The sequence below is a fragment of the Camelus bactrianus genome, chromosome 10 (genome assembly GCF_048773025.1).
Source record: "Camelus bactrianus isolate YW-2024 breed Bactrian camel chromosome 10, ASM4877302v1, whole genome shotgun sequence".
Lineage (NCBI taxonomy): Eukaryota > Metazoa > Chordata > Mammalia > Artiodactyla > Camelidae > Camelus > Camelus bactrianus.
Window position 1 is genome coordinate 41944281 of NC_133548.1, and position 17670 is coordinate 41961950.

General features: G+C 33.3%; 1 protein-coding gene across 4 annotated transcripts in view; it reads left to right on the forward strand.

Moving 5' to 3' along the window:
- Nucleotides 1-17670, forward strand: part of SBF2 (SET binding factor 2) — a 382671-nt gene that overhangs the window by 209049 nt on the left and 155952 nt on the right. For all 4 annotated transcript variants that reach the window (XM_074372406.1, XM_074372407.1, XM_074372408.1 and 1 more), the window contains exons 9-13: nt 1954-2067; nt 6364-6441; nt 7525-7638; nt 8095-8223; nt 11438-11536. In XM_074372406.1, the coding sequence (XP_074228507.1) occupies nt 1954-2067; nt 6364-6441; nt 7525-7638; nt 8095-8223; nt 11438-11536 (534 nt within the window). The remainder of the gene's footprint in view (nt 1-1953; nt 2068-6363; nt 6442-7524; nt 7639-8094; nt 8224-11437; nt 11537-17670) is intronic.

Consider the following 17670-nt stretch of genomic DNA (forward strand, 5'->3'; position numbering starts at 1 on the left):
GAGTCCTATAACATTTCAACTAATTACTATTTTCAGATCTATTGCATTCCCAGCAGAAAAGATTGACTGGAAGAAAAGTATCATTGAAAAATCTAAATGCATTAATTTTTCCTTTATAGCAAGTACAGGAGATTTACAAAATGAATTCATTAATATTTTAGAATGTCCTTCTTTTGGTGTACCAAGTTTATCTTTCTGTATTCTTTGCCTTATATGTGAGAAAGGAAGATAAAATTATTCATCAATTAGAATTCTATTTATACTTTTGTTATGACTGCTTTAATTTATTCATATTTTGAAGTGAGGCCTGTGTTAATGCTGAATGGCTGATAACTAAAAAGCAAGAAGAATTTGCAAAAGAGTGAAGGGTTTTAGTGGAATACAAGTTCAGTATGAGCCCCACCAAATTATTCTATTCTTAATGCTGTATGAATGGAAGTACCAAAGAAGGAAAATAATACTCTACATTCAACCAGTTTGGAAATAACACATTTAGTTCTCTGTACTGCACTTTAAAAGGAACTGTAAAAAAAAATGCACTTCAGAGAAGGACATCTAGGATGTCAGGAGTTTAGAAATTATATCCTGTGAGGCCCTAACAGAATTTTCTCTATAGTATCAGGTAATAACCTGGTACTATAAAAGATAAATACTTAACTGTCACGGGAAAGAAAGAGGCTAAAATGAAACTGGTGGGTATAGTGGATATGGAAACAAATTTCTGCTCAGTTTAAGTGTATTCAGCTAATAGAGATGCCCAGTGATGATGAGTAGGTTTCCTTATGTGAGGAGTGTACTCTCAGGTACTGTGTAGAGGGCAAGGAACAAGTTGCATGACACATTTCAGGGAGTTTAAGAAGCATTTCTCACTGAAAGGTTGGGCTGTGTAATGTCTGTGATCCACAGTCCTGAAGAGTTTGTAATTCTACTTTTGTTTTAGTTTCAAATGCCAGCAAAGATGTAAGCTCTGTTGGTACTTCTACATAATTAAAATTATAATCAAATCATAGGTGTCTTTTAAACTGATAAAAGGCAATTCTACATTGCAGTTGTAAACAGTACCCTCATTCATTTATTAATCATTCTTCCTAACTTTATATATTGACATCTAGTTCCTATTTAACTTTGATATCACATAAAATATGTATAAATCAATAACCATATTAAGTAAAACCTCATTAGTACTATTTAGAAACATACTCATCTGGTTTGTAGGTTATTTTTTCCCACTAAATATAAATGGTCTCTGGAAGTTAGACAAACCAAGTGTTGACAAAAATGAATTTGTTATCTTTTTAATAAATAAATTAGATTGAATTTTAATCCTATTATTAAAATAATAACTTCAATAATCTTGGCTAGTTTCTCTATTATATTTTTATGTAAGTTATTTTTAAATAGCCTGTTGTAAAATGCTAAAGATCAGTTTCTTTTTTAACTACCTGTACAGTACCATTTTGATGTATACTAATGGCTTTGCTTGTTGACTCTTACAATGATTACTATGTTATTTAGGATATGGCTGACCTACTATACTAAAGCATGCAAAATGCAGTGACTCAAACAAAATAGAATTTTATTTAACATTCATGCAGCAGTTTGTAGAAGTGTTCCGTTATGCGAGACCAGTTTGCTCCATGAATTCATTCAAGGTCCAGACTTCTTTACTTCTTGTTCCTCCACTAGAATCCACTCTGGCATTGTCATCATCTGAATGTTCAAGGATGGGTTGCTGCCAGTTTATAGTTTCAGCCATGGGAAGGGGAAAGAGAGCACAGAGGGCTTTACATCCTTTCTGTTTTGAATGCCTAGTACATACCACTTTTCATGTTCCATTGGCAGAAACTTAGTCATGTGCCACACCTAATTTCAAGGGAAACTGGAAAATATATGATAACTGGGAAGTCAATCTACATTTTATTAATTACAGATTAATTTTTTTATCTTCTTCAGTTAGATGTAATCATAGCTGATTTGGATGGAGGCACTATTAAAATTCCTGAATGTATTCACCTCTCTTCCCTTCCGGAACCACTTCTGCATCAGACTCAAGCAGCTCTTTCTTTGGTATGGTATATTTTTTCATAGTATTTTTCTCTTGATTTAAATCTAAACTAAAGTAATTGGAATTAAATATCATTGGCAGTACTTTAAATTACTTTAAAAAGAGACCTATATATTCTTTTTAAAAATTTTTTGTATATATATATATTTTAGTCAGTTACAATGTTGTATCAATTTCTGGTGTACAGCATAATGCTTCAGTCATACACGAACATACATACATTCATTTTCACATTCTTTTTCACCATAAGTTACTACAAGATATTGAATATAGTTCCCTGTGCTATACAGTACGAACTTGTTGTTTATCTATTTTGTATGTATTAGTTAGTACCTGCAAATCTCGAACTCCTAATTTATCCCTTCCCATCCCCTTTCTCTCCTGGTAACCATAAGTTTGTTTTCTACGTCTGTGAGTCTGTTTCTGTTTTGTAAATAAGTTCACTTGTCTTTTTTTTTTTTTTTTTTTTTTTTTTGGATTCCACATATAAGTGATATCATACGGTATTTTTCTTTCTTTTTCTGGGTTACTTCACTTAGAATGACAATCTCCAGGTCCATCCATGTTGTTGTAAATGGCGTTATTTCATTATTTTTATGGCTGAGTAGTATTCCATAGTATACTACATATAGTATAGTATAGATTCCATAGATATACCACAGCTTCTTTATCCAGTCATCTGTTGATAGACATTTAGGTTGTTTCCATGTCTTGGCTATTGTAAATAGTGCTGCTATGAACATTGGAGTGCAGGTATCTTTTTGAATTAAGGTTTCCTCTGCCTTAATTCAATATGCCCAGGAGTGGGATTGCTGGTTCAGAGGGTTTATCTATTTTTAGTCTTTTGAGGAATCTCCATGCTATTTTCCATGATGTCTGCACCAAGCTACATTCCTACCAACAGTATAGGAGGGTTCCCTTTTCTCCACAGCCTCTTCAGCATTTTTCATTTGTGGACTTTTGAGTGATGGCCATTCTGACTAGTGAGGTGATACCTCATTGTAGTTTTGATTTGCATTTCTCTGATAATTAGCGATATTGAGCATTTTTTCATACTCCTACTGGCCATTTGTATGTCTTTGCTGGAGAATTGCTTATTTAGGCCTTCTGCCCATTTTTGGATTGGATTATTTGTTTTTTTTCTTGTTAAGCTGTATGAGCTATTTATATATTCTGGAAATTAAGCCCTTGTGAGTCTCATCTTTTGCAAATATTTTCTCCCATTCTGTAGGTTGTCTTTTTGTTTTGCTTATTGTTTCCTTTGCTGTGCAGAAGCTTGTAAGTTTAATTATGTCCCATTTGTTTATTTTTGCTTTTATTTCTGTTGCCTGGGTAGACTTCCCAGGAGAACGTTGCTAAGATATATGTCAGGTAATGTTTTGCCTATGTTTTCTTCTGGGAGGTTTATCATGTCTTGTCTTGTATTTAAGTCTTTAAGCCATTTTGAGTTTATTTTTGTGTATGGTATGAGGGAGTATTCTAACTTCATTGATTTGCATGCAACTGTCCCATTATCCCAACACCATTTGCTGAAGAGACTGTCTTTACTCATTGTATGTTCTTGTCTCCTTTGTCAAAGATTAACTGACCAGAAGTTTCTGGGTTTATTTCTGGGCTCTCTATTCTGTTCCACTGAGCCATATGTCTGTTCTTGTACCAATATCATGCTGTTTTGATTACTGTAGCTCTGTAATATTGTCTGAAGTGTGGGAGGGTTATTCCTCCAGCTTCATTCTTTCTCTTCAGTATTGCTTTGACAATTCTGGGTCTTCTGTGATTTCATATAAATTTTAGGGTTCTTTGTTCTGGTTCTGTGAAAAATGTCCTGGGTAATTTGATAGGGATTGCATTAAATCTGTAGATTGCTTTGGATAAAATGGCCATTTTAATAACATTAATTCTTCTAATTCAAGAACATGGGCTATCTTTCCATTTCTTTAAGTCATATTTAATTTTCTTAGTCAGTGTTTTGTAGTTCTCTATGTATAAGTCTTTCACTTCCTTGGTCAGATTTATTCCTAAGTATTTTATTTTTGGGTATGCAGTTTTAAAAGAGATTATTTCTTTACTTTCCTTTTCTGATATTTCATTGTTAGTGTAAAGAAGTGCCACTGGTTTCTGTATCCTGCTACCTTGCTGAATTCTTTTATCAGCTCTAGTAGTTTTTGTGTGGAACCTTTAGGGTTTTATATATATAGTATCACGTCATCTGCATATAATGATAATTTTACCTCTTCTCTTCCACATCTCATTACTCTTTGGTAGATGTGCTCCTTGCAAATCAGTGTGATACTGGCTTGCCAGTGTTTTCAAGTTACTGCAGAAAGATATAACTTATTGATTGATTAGATGTCTAGCATTTTGTGCAGTGAAGTTTTAAGAAATCTTGTGACCTGTGTGTTTCTCATTGAATTCAATTGAATTTTTTGTCAACTTTTGTTGATTTTCAAAAGCACAGGGTTTTTATTTTACTAACAATGTTTTAGGTGCCCATTTATCCCTCATCAGAAAATTGAAACTTCAAAATTCTGCATTCCTTTTCATGCCATTACTAGAACTAAGGTCTTTATATTCTTCTTGAATAATATTCCAGTCTGGCCTGTTAAACCTTTTTTTCCCCTTAGATAGGAACTCAGAAATCTAGGATTACCAGGAGGGATTTTATTCTCAGAAATGTTGAAATTTATATTAGTCCTTGTTTTGTTATAGTGATATCTATGGGATGGGAACATTTAGAGAAGACTGACTTTTCCCAATGTAATTTGTAATCTGGAATACAAGGCATAATAGAGTAAAAAGAATACTGTGTAGGGCTTAGGAGACCTAAATTCTAGTCTGTAGCCTGTCACTTAATATTTTTAAGCAAATCACACTCTTATCTCTAGTCTTCTGTATCATAGTCTATGTATAGGATGAATGTTTTATACACAGAATAACAAATACTGTTTCCCAAAGTGAAGTATGAAATGATTTGAGGTGGTAAATGGCAGCCTTTTTATTGTAATAATTATGTATTTATTATAATGTTTATCAAAAGTAGCATATAAAACCTGTGATTTCACAGATGATATCATCCAAGAAAATACAGATTTAAAGAGATGAGTTGATTTAAAGACATTTTAAAGAAAATATTAACTAAATAATTGCATAGGTAGTATATGGATATTGCAAAAGCTAAAAAGGTAGTATTTGAGTGAATTTAAAATGTTTTATGTTTCTAGAAATCTTAAAAAAGTTTTAAAATCTTATATATGCTTACTTAATAATGATATTTATAATTGTTCAGGAATTAAGTACCAAAATTCACAAAGATTAAGATTTTAATTCTTAACGTCAGTGGCTACTGGGAGAGGTTCTGTTCCACACTGGTATACTCTAACTTACAAAACCTGTGCCATCAAATCTGATCAGAATAAAATTAATTTTTTGTAAAACTGAGTATGCCTATTTACATAATTTTCAAGTACAAAGGTGAATTATGCTATGGTGTAGTATTTTAAATAAGCCATAAGAGCATAGTATATTGTCAAAATAGGACCAAAAAGAAATCACATTTGATGGACTGTGTGGGAGCTTTGACACACAAGTATGTGAGCTTCATTTGTTTAGTAAACAGTTGTAATCAAATGGTTACACAGTACTCAAACTGTAATAATCAATGGATGATTTTATAGACATGAAGACATCATACTGTGGTAATGATTTGGTGATTGGATTATAAATATTATCGATATTTCAGTGTCACTTGTAAGTACTGTTTTGAGTCTTTTGGTCTATTTTGAGTATAGCACCAAATCCTGAATATTTGAAAATGAGCCTGCAAAGACAAAAATTTGCTGCATACTGATGCAAAATAATTTTTTTCTCTAAGTCCTGTGTAGACCTTTCTTTCCCACCTGCTTCCCAATCTGCTTTCCTTCAAAGCCTAACCCAGATCTTACCTTCTTGTTTTAGCTTTCCATAGTTGAATTATATTTTATGTTTTATATATTTCTAATGCTTGTCACATTGTATTATACTATTACTCCTCTGGACTATGAGGTTCTTAAGCTTATTCCCTTTTTTCTCAGTGTTGCAGTTAACTAACTAATTAATTTTTAGTATTTTTATATTTTTTCTAGGAGATCTTTTCACATTAGTACATACAGAGCTGCCTCAGCTAACTGTATTGTATTTAATGGAGGGAATATATTGTAATTCATGTACTGATATTTTTTCATCTTAATGCCCCAAATAGATCATATAATAGGTTTTATTGATACTAAGATCTTTTACATAACAAAACTTCTTTGCTTTAGATTCTACACCCAGATCTGGAGGTAGCAGATCATGCTTTTCCCCCTCCACGAACAGCTTTATCCCACTCAAAAATGCTGGTAAGAAGTTTAATTAATTTTGATAGTTTTAAAGAGAGCTGCTTCTATTTGTATGTTTGTCAAAGAAACTGACTATAGTGGGAATTAAATGGACAGCCTGGTAAAGGTGCACCAAATTAGAAATTAGGAAAATTACCCCTGACTGACCTAGTGATCTCTGCTCAAGGAGAAGCCACAGGGCAGCACACTGACTGGAAGGAAGGAGGGCTTGGCCTGTTGCTCTGAGGAGGCATGAGTAAGTATGGGACAAAAAAATCAGAACCTAGGTTATAGCCTGAAAAACTATGCCAGGCATCCAATTGAAAGGATCAGACAAGGATAGAAAAGGGAAATTTACAAAAAATGGAAACAGGTTGTTGGTAACAGGAGAGAATCACATTTGAGTGAGTAGATGAAAGTAGTTCCAAATGGAAGCCATAAAAGGGTGAAAAAAAGAGGCGCCTTTTTTTATTTTGCCCAATGCATTTCTTAGAAATGAGCTTTGTGGCCAGTAAGGAACCTTTGACCTCTTTGACATGTTACTTAAGCATTCTTGACCATTAAATTAGAAGTTGACTAAATAAAGTTTCCTTACAGTTTTAAAACTGTGATTTTTAAAAAATTTAAATTATCAAAATACTTTGTCATACCTTATTAATATAAGAATAGATTTTTATAAGTTGGATAGACTGAAATAATTTCATAAGCTTTAAAATACAGTCTTGAGGGTTTTATATTTGTGATGACAATTCTTTTGATGGATATAAAAATCAAATGTCTTGTGAAAAATGCCTTTCTCTAACATGGTGAAAAGGAAGACTCTGTGATTTGTTTTTTGTTTTTTTTTTTTCCTGAGAGGAAAATTGGATGTACTGGAGGCAAGTTTTGTTTGGTTCAATTTAAAAGGAACTATTTAACAGCCTACACTGTCCAACAGTGGGACAGACTAGATGCCCACCATTTAGTGCTGCTACAAATGAGACTTACACACAGACAGATTTGTTAAATAACCTCTCAGGTTCTTTCCAACTTTTTGACTTTGTAATATTTTGTTTGTTTTTTAAGAAATTCAGTTACCTAACATGTCTATTCTCATATTTTCAGGATAAAGAAGTGCGTGCAGTTTTTCTTAGATTATTTGCACAACTTTTCCAAGGATATAGATCATGCTTACAACTTATAAGAATTCATGCAGAACCGGTAATACATTTTCACAAGGTAAGATAGAGTACCATATTGTATCTGTCCAAAATGTAGACTCTAATTTAATAAAACAACTTAGTTGTCTTTTCCTAGCCATGTATATTGACCTTAATTTATCAAATGTGGATATTTAAAATCTCTGCTTTATGTGATTAGATGATAATTTTTAGTAATACTATGGAACTGACATATTATCCTTTAGGGAATGTTAATTTTAAATTGATTTTTCTTTTAAAATTGACATTAATTTCTTTCTGATTTCTCCTCCTGCTTTATGGCCATTCATTTTTATACTTTCTAATACATGTAGCATTTCAGGTATCAAAAACCCTTTTAGAGAGAAATTATTTTATAACAACACATTTATGCATGAAGACATTTAGGCTTTGATCTTCCTATTATATTTTTGTTTTGACCATTCATCCATTACTAAGTGATAACTTATTCATTTAACATTCTCTTTCTTTACAGACGGCTTTCTTGGGGCAGCGTGGTTTGGTTGAGAATGATTTCCTCACTAAAGTTCTCAATGGAATGGCCTTTGCAGGTTTTGTTTCAGAAAGAGGTCCTCCTTATAGATCCTGTGATCTCTTTGATGAGGTATATTTCTTATCAAATGAATGCATTATTTACTGACAAAATTAGACTAGTACATAAAAGTAGAGTAGTATTTTAAACATTTAACCAAAATAAAAAATACTATTTGCTATTATGCGTATTAGATCTGGTATTTATAATATGGATTAGAAAAAATATAATTATAGGCTGTCTCAGAAGTACATAAAAATCTTGAACAACTGAATTTTAAGTGATCGATTAAAATATTTTTGAAAAATTGACTGATTGTAAAAATAGAACTTAGACATTTCTCTGTAAGACTCATAAGTTTAATGTATAAATATGTGATTTCAAACTGCAATTATGTGTAGTGTATCAGTGTCCTAAAGCCATAGTTTCATTTAGCCATTTTTTTTTTTTTTTGTCTTTTGTCTTCATCTATTTTTACTATCTAAAGCAGTTTTCTTCATTATAGTGTACAAGATGATCTGGTATATTACTGGAAAAAATATTGCTACTTAATTTTTGTCTAAAAAATGGAAATTAAACTTTACTGATACTCAATTTAATAAGCAGATAGTAGTTCATATATATATATATAATTTATAAACACAGTTATCTTAGAGGAGTGTACTGAAAACTTTTTTTTTACTGAGAGGTGTCATTAAACATAAAAGGTTGGAGACCACTGCAGTACATTAAGTAATTCTCTATAATAATCTCCCCTCCATTTATCTGTCAGCCAGGGAGGACAACCATCTTCCTATACCTCTCAAGAAAAGTTGGTCAGGTTTAGGGTGAAATTTGATTTATAGATTATTAAATTCTTGCAAGAATTAAATGGAATAAAATATATTTCTATAGTACACTTAATATCTTAGTTATAGATAATCACATCTTCTTTAATATGTTATAATATCAATTATATAAATAAAGAATACTTACTAATCAGTAATCAACATTTGTCTAGCTCCCTTAGGAGATATTAAATATATAGAAGACAAATTTAGTTTCTGTCTTCAAGGAATTGGCCATATAAAGGGAGATTTAGGACAGAGATGACTCAAAATAAGGATGCTGTTTTGTGTTAAGTGATTTTTCTTATTTTAATGCATCTTTCCATTGAGAATTTAACTATGTTCACAGCACCCCATTCTGGTGGATAGAACAACGAATATTACTCCCATTTCAATTTCTGGAAGAGCATTGTATTGAAACCAATAAATCTAAAAGTTCTTAGAAGTCTATAAAAGAAAAACACTCCTGACACCCAAAATAGTGGAGAATAGTAATAATAATATTTTGCTGCTGATGGTTTTATTTTATATAGAGAAATTAGGAATCAAGTTCTTAAAGATCCTTGGTTCAGAGAAGGATCTTTTATTCTCTGAAAAGATAGTTAAGTATTTATAGATAAGAATGAAAGAAGAGGCATGTGTTTGAGTTGTGTATGGAGATCTGCAGCAAATGCTTTATTTAATAATAACACAAAGCATATGAAGATCGGTGGACAGTTCTTTTTGATAAGTTATTGATCATGGATTCTCTAATATGATTGATCACTGACTATCTAGTACTAACATATGTCAGTCTTTAGATCTGAAACTAAGTAATTGATGCATAATGTTTTATGGGGATAAATTAGATGTTCTCCAAGGTCCTTTGTTGCTCCTACATTTTATTAGTCTCTGACGCATTTTAAATTGTAAATTGGTTTATGTGCCCCTTTCGTTTCTGTCCAAATTCCTTTAGTAAGTCTCTCTGGCAGCTTCTTCACAACTAATAAGTCAGGTTGATTACTTCCAGAAAACTTGCTTGCCAGCTTGCCATAGCCTCTGACTATTTTTGTAAGTCCTTCCCTTGCCTGGGGTGCTCCCCCTCTACCTTTTAGTCCATTTTTCATACTTTGCTGATATCTAATCACCTCCTCCACACTTTCCCATAGTAGATGACTCTGAGAGCTACCAGTCTGCATGAAGTTTTATTTTTTGACTCTAACTTTATATGACAACTAATCTTTTATTATATGCACTTATATATACAAGATATACATCCTCCAGGTTGGAGACAATGATAAGGCAAAGACTGTCCAAGATTCCTATTGGGTCTCCCCTTCGTATTCATCCAGTTCTGTGTTGTACCTGGAGTGATGATTTTTGGTGTCTTATTGATGTTACTTGAAAGCCAGCTGTTCATATGTATATTTCAGTCAAGGGCCTAAAAGAAATGAGATACCAGACCTAAGTAATTTCTCCTTCTACCCTCTTTGGCCATTTAATTGGTTTACATGGGAATGTGCTTTTAGGAAAATTGCATTTGCTCCTGAGAAAGGGATCTTTGTTTTCATTTAGCCAAGGGCAGCCTACCACACAGAAGGCTTTGTGGAGCTTTGAGCAGCAGCTCGTACTGTGTGTTTTCTTGTCCCCACATTCTCATCAAATAGGCCTGTTAAAAGGAAAGAAACGTTTGCCTTTCTTTGACAGTCTTTCTGAATCCTGGCCTGGAATGGGTGAAGTCATAGTTTTATATGTCTCTCTGCTCCAGTGAATCTGTTAGTTCCTAGAATGAAAAATTCTATGTTACATACTTAAAAAAAAAAAGCCATCCATCTATTTACCTCTTCCTCACATCCCATTTTTTCCTGTCAATACTCTTTTCTCCATTCCAAGTGTACACACTAACACAGCTCTCCCAGTAAATTAGTTGATAGGGAAATGGATTAAAGTTTATATAATTTGAGAACTAGAAGGAGCCTAAAGGTCATCTTGTTCTTCCATCTTATTTTAGGGATGAAGCAATTGAAGCTCAGGAGTTTTATAAAGTGACTTGCTCCAAATCACACTTTTAGCAAAACTAGGACTAGAGTGACCTAACTTGAACATTTGGTTCATATTTTGTAAGTTAGGGAAATGTTTGGAGACTTTATGACTGACTGAAATTCTGAGTGTGAGAATTCCCTGAGTGAGGCCTAGAGAATGAGAGAGTCTCTCTTGAGTTCCAGAAATGACTTTTCCCAAGAAATAAGACCCTAAATCATCAGAGACTAACTACCAGAACCACCAGAACATCTGAGAATTCAGTTGACTCGCTAACTCTAGAATAGAGGTGAAACCCATTAAAAACCTAAAATATTTTGTTTTAATACGAGTATATATTTTGGGTGCTTTTTGTTTTCAAATTGTGTGACGTCATCACACAGCTTTCTAATTCAGAATATTTTGCAGTTGATGTTTTGCCATTTGATTCTTTTTTCAAGTTGGTAGCTTTTGAAGTAGAGCGAATTAAAGTTGAAGAAAATAACCCATTGAAGATGATAAAGCATGTCAGAGAACTTGCTGAGCAACTATTCAAAAATGTAAGTAAGTATATTTGCTTAGACAGTTATTAATTTTAAAAGTATTAATAAGGTTTTGTGTTTGAAAAACTAAAAAGCTTCATATTCCTAGTGATCATCTTTTTTGCTCTGATTTAAAGCCTTTGGGACTGTAAGTTACAATATATTACAGTTGGTACTATGCATCAAAATAGACCTCATTTTTCAAAGTGATTTTCCTGTCAATCGCTGTATTATAAAAACATCTTAGTTACATTTTTCCAGTTTGTCGTTTGCCTTCATTGAATTTTCATTTTGGTCTCTGTCTTCTTAAGAAAGTCTACTGAGCATTTTGAAGATGTAAAGATCAGACTCATTAGAGACCAGAGCTACCTCAGACAGAATAGACCAATGTTCTCTATTTTAGCTTGGTACAGTGAGTGTGCACTGGATGGGGAAAATCTTTGAGTTGTTTTGAACATACAAGGAGTAGAAAGCTGAAAGAAAGAAAAGAAACTGTCAAGTGACTACAGAAACTCAAGGGTGAAAATATTCCCTGATAGAAGAAATGCAGTCAGTTAAAAAAAAACAATCTGTCAGAAGGAAAACTTGTGTTCTGTGCTGGTCTTTGCCACTTATGATGGCTGTGTAGAAGTAATGTATAGCATGATCACATGAGAAATTTCTGTTGACCTATTGTAATAATAATAAATACTGAGTGGTTAGCACAACATGCCAGGCATGGTATTAGGCACTTCACATATATCATCTCTAATCCTCGTAACAGTGTAAGATAGGTGTCATTATCCCCATTTTATTGGCTCAGGCTCATATAGTTGTTGAGTGATTGAAACCAGATTTTAAATTTAGGAGTTTTCATCTATCCAATTCCGAAGCCTCTGTTCTTTCACTCCATTAGGCTGGATCATCTCCAGTTGGAAAAACAGTGGTACTTCCAATGGCTAACTTTATACTTTTTTCTTTATAAAGAACTTTAATGTACTTTCTTATTTGATCTTGGAAATGACCCTGTGAGATAAATAGGGCAGGTGTTGATATGTAAGGAAATTGAAGATTAGAAAGTTTTTTTTCCTTGCCCACTAGGAGTGATTTATTGATGAATTTCAAAGAATAGCAAAACATCAATTGTGAATCGGTGTTTGAGGCTCTGGGACTGATCCCTTTAATAACTGAATGTTTATTTCTTAGGTTTTTACATGACTATTCCAGAACTGCCAAATTTTATAGCCAATAAGTGACCAGAGCTGGGGTTCTGACACAGATTTGTCTGTCACATGACTGACTACACAGTGTATGAAGACAGTGTGCCAAGCCATTTTGATACAGAAACAAAGTAAATTCCTTTTTTGCCATTCTAGAATTTAAGTTTAATGATACCTAGCATACACTAAGCCAACACAAAACTGAAAACTGCAATAAAATAAATATCTAGTAGTGATACATTCTTAAGGGTGAACGTAAACGCAAATGGCCTGTATCCTATAAAATACTTTTAAAGTGATCATCATGAGGGATTGTATTACTAGGTAAGATATGGAAATCGCCTTTTAAATGTACTCTCCATTTCTCGAACTCTTATTAGACTTTCCCCCACCATCACAATCTAATTATATTCATTTAATTTAATCAGTTCCATTCATTCAGTATGTATTTTTTAGGCATCTACTAGTTTCAGACATTTTCTAGGTATATGATTCCCATAATATCCTTGAGAAGAGGATACACATACATGATGAATGAGTATTTGAGGATATCCCAGTGGGCTGTCATCAGACTTTATGAAATTCCTTCTGGTTCTAAGATTCTAAAGTCCACGATGGTCCCGACATTGCTGAAGTAAATACTTTATAAAGTTAAAAAGCAGACATGATGGTAAAATTACTTTTTTAGGTTGTACAGGAAGTTGGGGGAAGGGAGGAAGGATGGTCTCAATGGAAGGAAAATAATCCAGATGGTTCTATTTTTAACTAGTCATTTTTTTTTATCAGATTTCTAAAATTCCCTTTTGGTAAGCAAAAGCCAACCATATAATTTGACTGTTTCCTTATTATTGGGGTATAATTGAAACCTGGTGATTCCATTCAGATGTTTGTAAATACTTTATTGCACTGAAGTCTGGTATGTGTACCTAGCCGCTCTCCTTCACTTCTCTTTGAAGTACCTCAGAAATGAACAGAATTTCCCAGTCTCTTCTCACCACTCCTTCATAGTGCTTTTTAGCAAGTAGGAATGAATTGTAGGAATGTGAGTATACCTGAGTAGGATGAATTGCAGCTGGGTTTAGCTGTTCTTTTAACTTTATGGAGCTTCCAAATAATTAAGAAAGATGTTTGGTGACTTTGGTGGAAAAGGGAAAGAGAAAGTGGAATGAAGAAGGAAAGGAATAAATCTACTAGAGACAAATGTGTAAGCGTTGGCAAGGTTATACCATGAAGATTATTGGCCACACGTTGGTACAGCTTTTCTTTCCAAGCCGAGTGATAATAGTGAGTCTGCCCACTTCAGCTTTCAGAAGCCTTAATGTCTGCATGAGAGCATATTTAGCCGCTTACCTGCTCTTTCCCTGTGATTCTTGGTATACATTTATAAATGACTACTAACTACACACAAAATGAGAATATTAAGATAGACCAGGACAAGAGCTTTATAAATCTCCCTTCCAAGGCATCTTGAACAGTTGGACATGTGTTTTACTTAGTGTAGTTTTTCTAATTTGTTTTGCAATAGTACATAAACATTTGCTGGACTGTGTAATTTGTCTGCTTTCTTAAAAGTTAAAGGAAAAATGAGAGGTCTTGGACTTTCTTATAAAATAATATGAGATTTCTGTTTGTACCTTATGGATATTTCATTGCCCAGCATTGAAAGAAATAAGGTTTAAAATCCTACCGAGAGAGCAAAGCCCAAATGCAGGAATAGCCATTCTAAATCACATAAGATCTAGACCTTTTACATTTCCGCAGAAAGTTAATTTCACTACCAGGCACATTTAGTCTAAACTGATGATATTGGTATTCTTTGCCAACTGTGAATAAAGAGATCCGTTGTTGTTGTTTGTTGTAGGAGGGAAGTAAAAAATTGTGATCATCTTTCATCTTAAAAAGTCAAAATATAAACTTACTTAGATTATTATGATGAAATGAGGCCCCACACCCAGAGCATAAAAATCCAACTCCTTCCCTGATCCTATCTGATTATTTGTTCATTTTTAAGTATTATTTACTGTGATATAATTTACATATAGTAAAATTTAATCTTTTTAATGTACAGTTTGATGGATTTTGAGAAATGAATGTTATACAACCACCACCAGCACCACAACAATAAAGACATAGAGCATTTCTGTCACTTCCCTCTTCCCAAATTTTCGTAATGCTCCCTTGTAGTTGCATCCTCCCACCACCTCAGATTCTTGGCAACTGATCTGTTTTGTCTCTGGTTTTTGTCTTTTCCATAGAGTCATTATGTAGTTTTTTTAGTTTGTTTCTTTTACTTAGCATAATGCATTTCAGATTCACCCATATTGCTGCATATATCAGTTACTCCTTTTTATTGTTGAGTAGTAGTCCATTATGTGATAAAACCAAATAAATAAATAAAACCAAAGTTTTATCTATCTGTTGAACAACAACAGGTCGATTTTGGCAATTATGAGTAAAATCATGCTAAACATTTATACAGGTTTTTGTGCAAACATAAATAATCATTTCTCTTGGGTAAATATTTAGGAATAGGGTGCTGAAAAGATGATAATGAAACGTTTACTCTATAAGAAACTGCCAGACTGTTAATTTTTAAGTGTCTCTACCATTTTGCATTCCTGCCACATCTTCACCAACACTTGATTACTCACTTGTTTTTTGTTTGTTTAATTTTGTTTGTTTTGTTTTCAGCCAATCTAGTAGGTATGTGGTGGTTCTTTTCATGGTTTTAATTTGCATGTCAGTAGGTGAGTGAGAGTATTAGGTCTCTTAGCTAGTCACTGTGTGCTCTCTTGGTATTTGTAAAAAGAATACTTGCCTTAGAATATGAAGCCTCTATCCAGAGTCATAAATTAGAGCAATTGTTCTTAACAGGGACAACCCCTTCCCTCCAGAAATTTGGCACTATCTGGAAATATTTTTGGTTGTCACAACTGGAGAGGGTGTGCCTCTACTTACTGGTATCTAGTAAGTAGAGGCCAGGGATGCTTCTAAACATCTTACAATACACAAGACACCTACTTCTCCCGACCTCCCACAACCAAAGAATTATCTAGCCCAAAATGTCTATAATGAGAAACCCTGGGTTAGGCGACCAGCACATTAGATATTAAAGTCATACACTAGATTTCTCTGTATTAGGATGAGACATTAATTCAATCGGGTGATCATTGAAAGGCCTGTCAGGATGGAAAATTAATAGAGTTTCATTCCATCAATGTGTTCACAACCCAGCAACTCTAAAAGTTCAGTTACATCTTTTCAATGTTTAGCAATTTAGTCCAATGATAGTATTGGTTTTGGCTGTATTTGAAAGGATTTGTGTAACTCAGCTCTAGGTACAATTGGTATACATTAAATAATTATTAAATACCTAAATTAATATAGGAAACTTGGAAACCTCTAAGAAGGTCACATTGATTTGTCATTCATTGCTGAGACCAGTGTGTAGAAACACAATTTTTTTCCCCTCAGTGTGCCTACTTTGGATTTCCATTTAGGTTTGGGACTTTTTGTTTTGTTTTGTTTTGCTTTGCTTTTATTTGACGTACTTTCTCAGCCTTGTTTTCTCTAAACCCTAGGCATATTCTCATTTAGCTCACCGAAAAGAAAAGAAAAAAAATCCATGTTTCCAGACCAGATGATGTGTGTGTCTTTTTTTCAAGTCTGAGAAAAATTATTGTACCTCGCATTGCTGTACTGTACTCTTAAAGCAGGATTACAGAGCCCATTTCTTGAAAGTCACTGTCCAACTTTAAAATTCTCTCTAAATGATAGTACATTTTGTCAGCTTTTTTGGTTGCCTTTGACAAAATTATGTTCACTATAAACATGTAGTTGTCTAAATCCCTAGATATTACTTTACATTTGCATTTCTCTAGAATCAGATAAATATTTGGCTGCTTCTTTTTTCTGTTAGAAAATAATTAATTTCCTTATTTCAACATGAAGACTCAACAACAAAATTGGGCTGTGGGTTTTTGATGAGCTCAGTAATCTTCAAAGGACTTCTCTAAATGCATTTGCAGTTACAAGTAAGAGCATATGTTTCCAAGAATATGCAGAGTTCAATGAGCCTTAAAATTTCTTTCCTTTCCTCTCAAAAGTCATTATTGTGACCAAGTTGGGTGTAAAATGGTGAATGTGGTCCTCTATATTTACCATACTGCCCGTTAGAGGGCAGCAGTGTACAGATACAGCAGCTCGAAAACCAAATAGCACTAGATTTGGGGTCATGAGTCCTTTTTGAATTTTCTAAACACAATTGAATATATTATAATTTAGTAACTTTAACCCATAATTTGAATTTTTATATAGACTATCTGTACAACTAAAGGATAGCCTCAACTTTGAACTTTGTTTTAAAATGATTTTTAAATGCTTATTCTGAATTCTGTATGGATTTGGTTTGTATTTCAAATTGTTTATGAAATGAAAAACACTGTTAATGACTAGTAGCTATATCTTTTCTTTAATAAGTGATTTCTATTCAAACTTTTATTGAGTACAATGGTTATTGTTAAAATATAAGTAGCTAGTGATATGGTGGGGATCTTGGGAGAAAAAGGTGGTTTTAGTTTTAGAGGTGTGGTGTCATGCCATAGAATATGCAGTGGATAAAACATTTTTCAAATGAATATACTCTAGACTTTTGGAAAAGAGCTTTCAGATTTATTATAGGAAAGTGTGTGTATATATGTGTGTGTGTTCTAAAGCTTTCCTGTAACAATTTGTTCTACCTTCACAAGAGCCTGATGAAGCAGGTACTATGTTAATATCTTCATTACAGATGAGGAAACTAGAGCACAAGTGGTAAATGAATTGAACCTGCACCAGGTCACACTACTAGTAAATGGCTAAGCTAGGATTTGACCTACATGGTCTGATGCCAGAGATCATGAACTAGAAATAGTTTGTTGTATTATCTTCTTTCATTGAATTGTCTAACCTTTC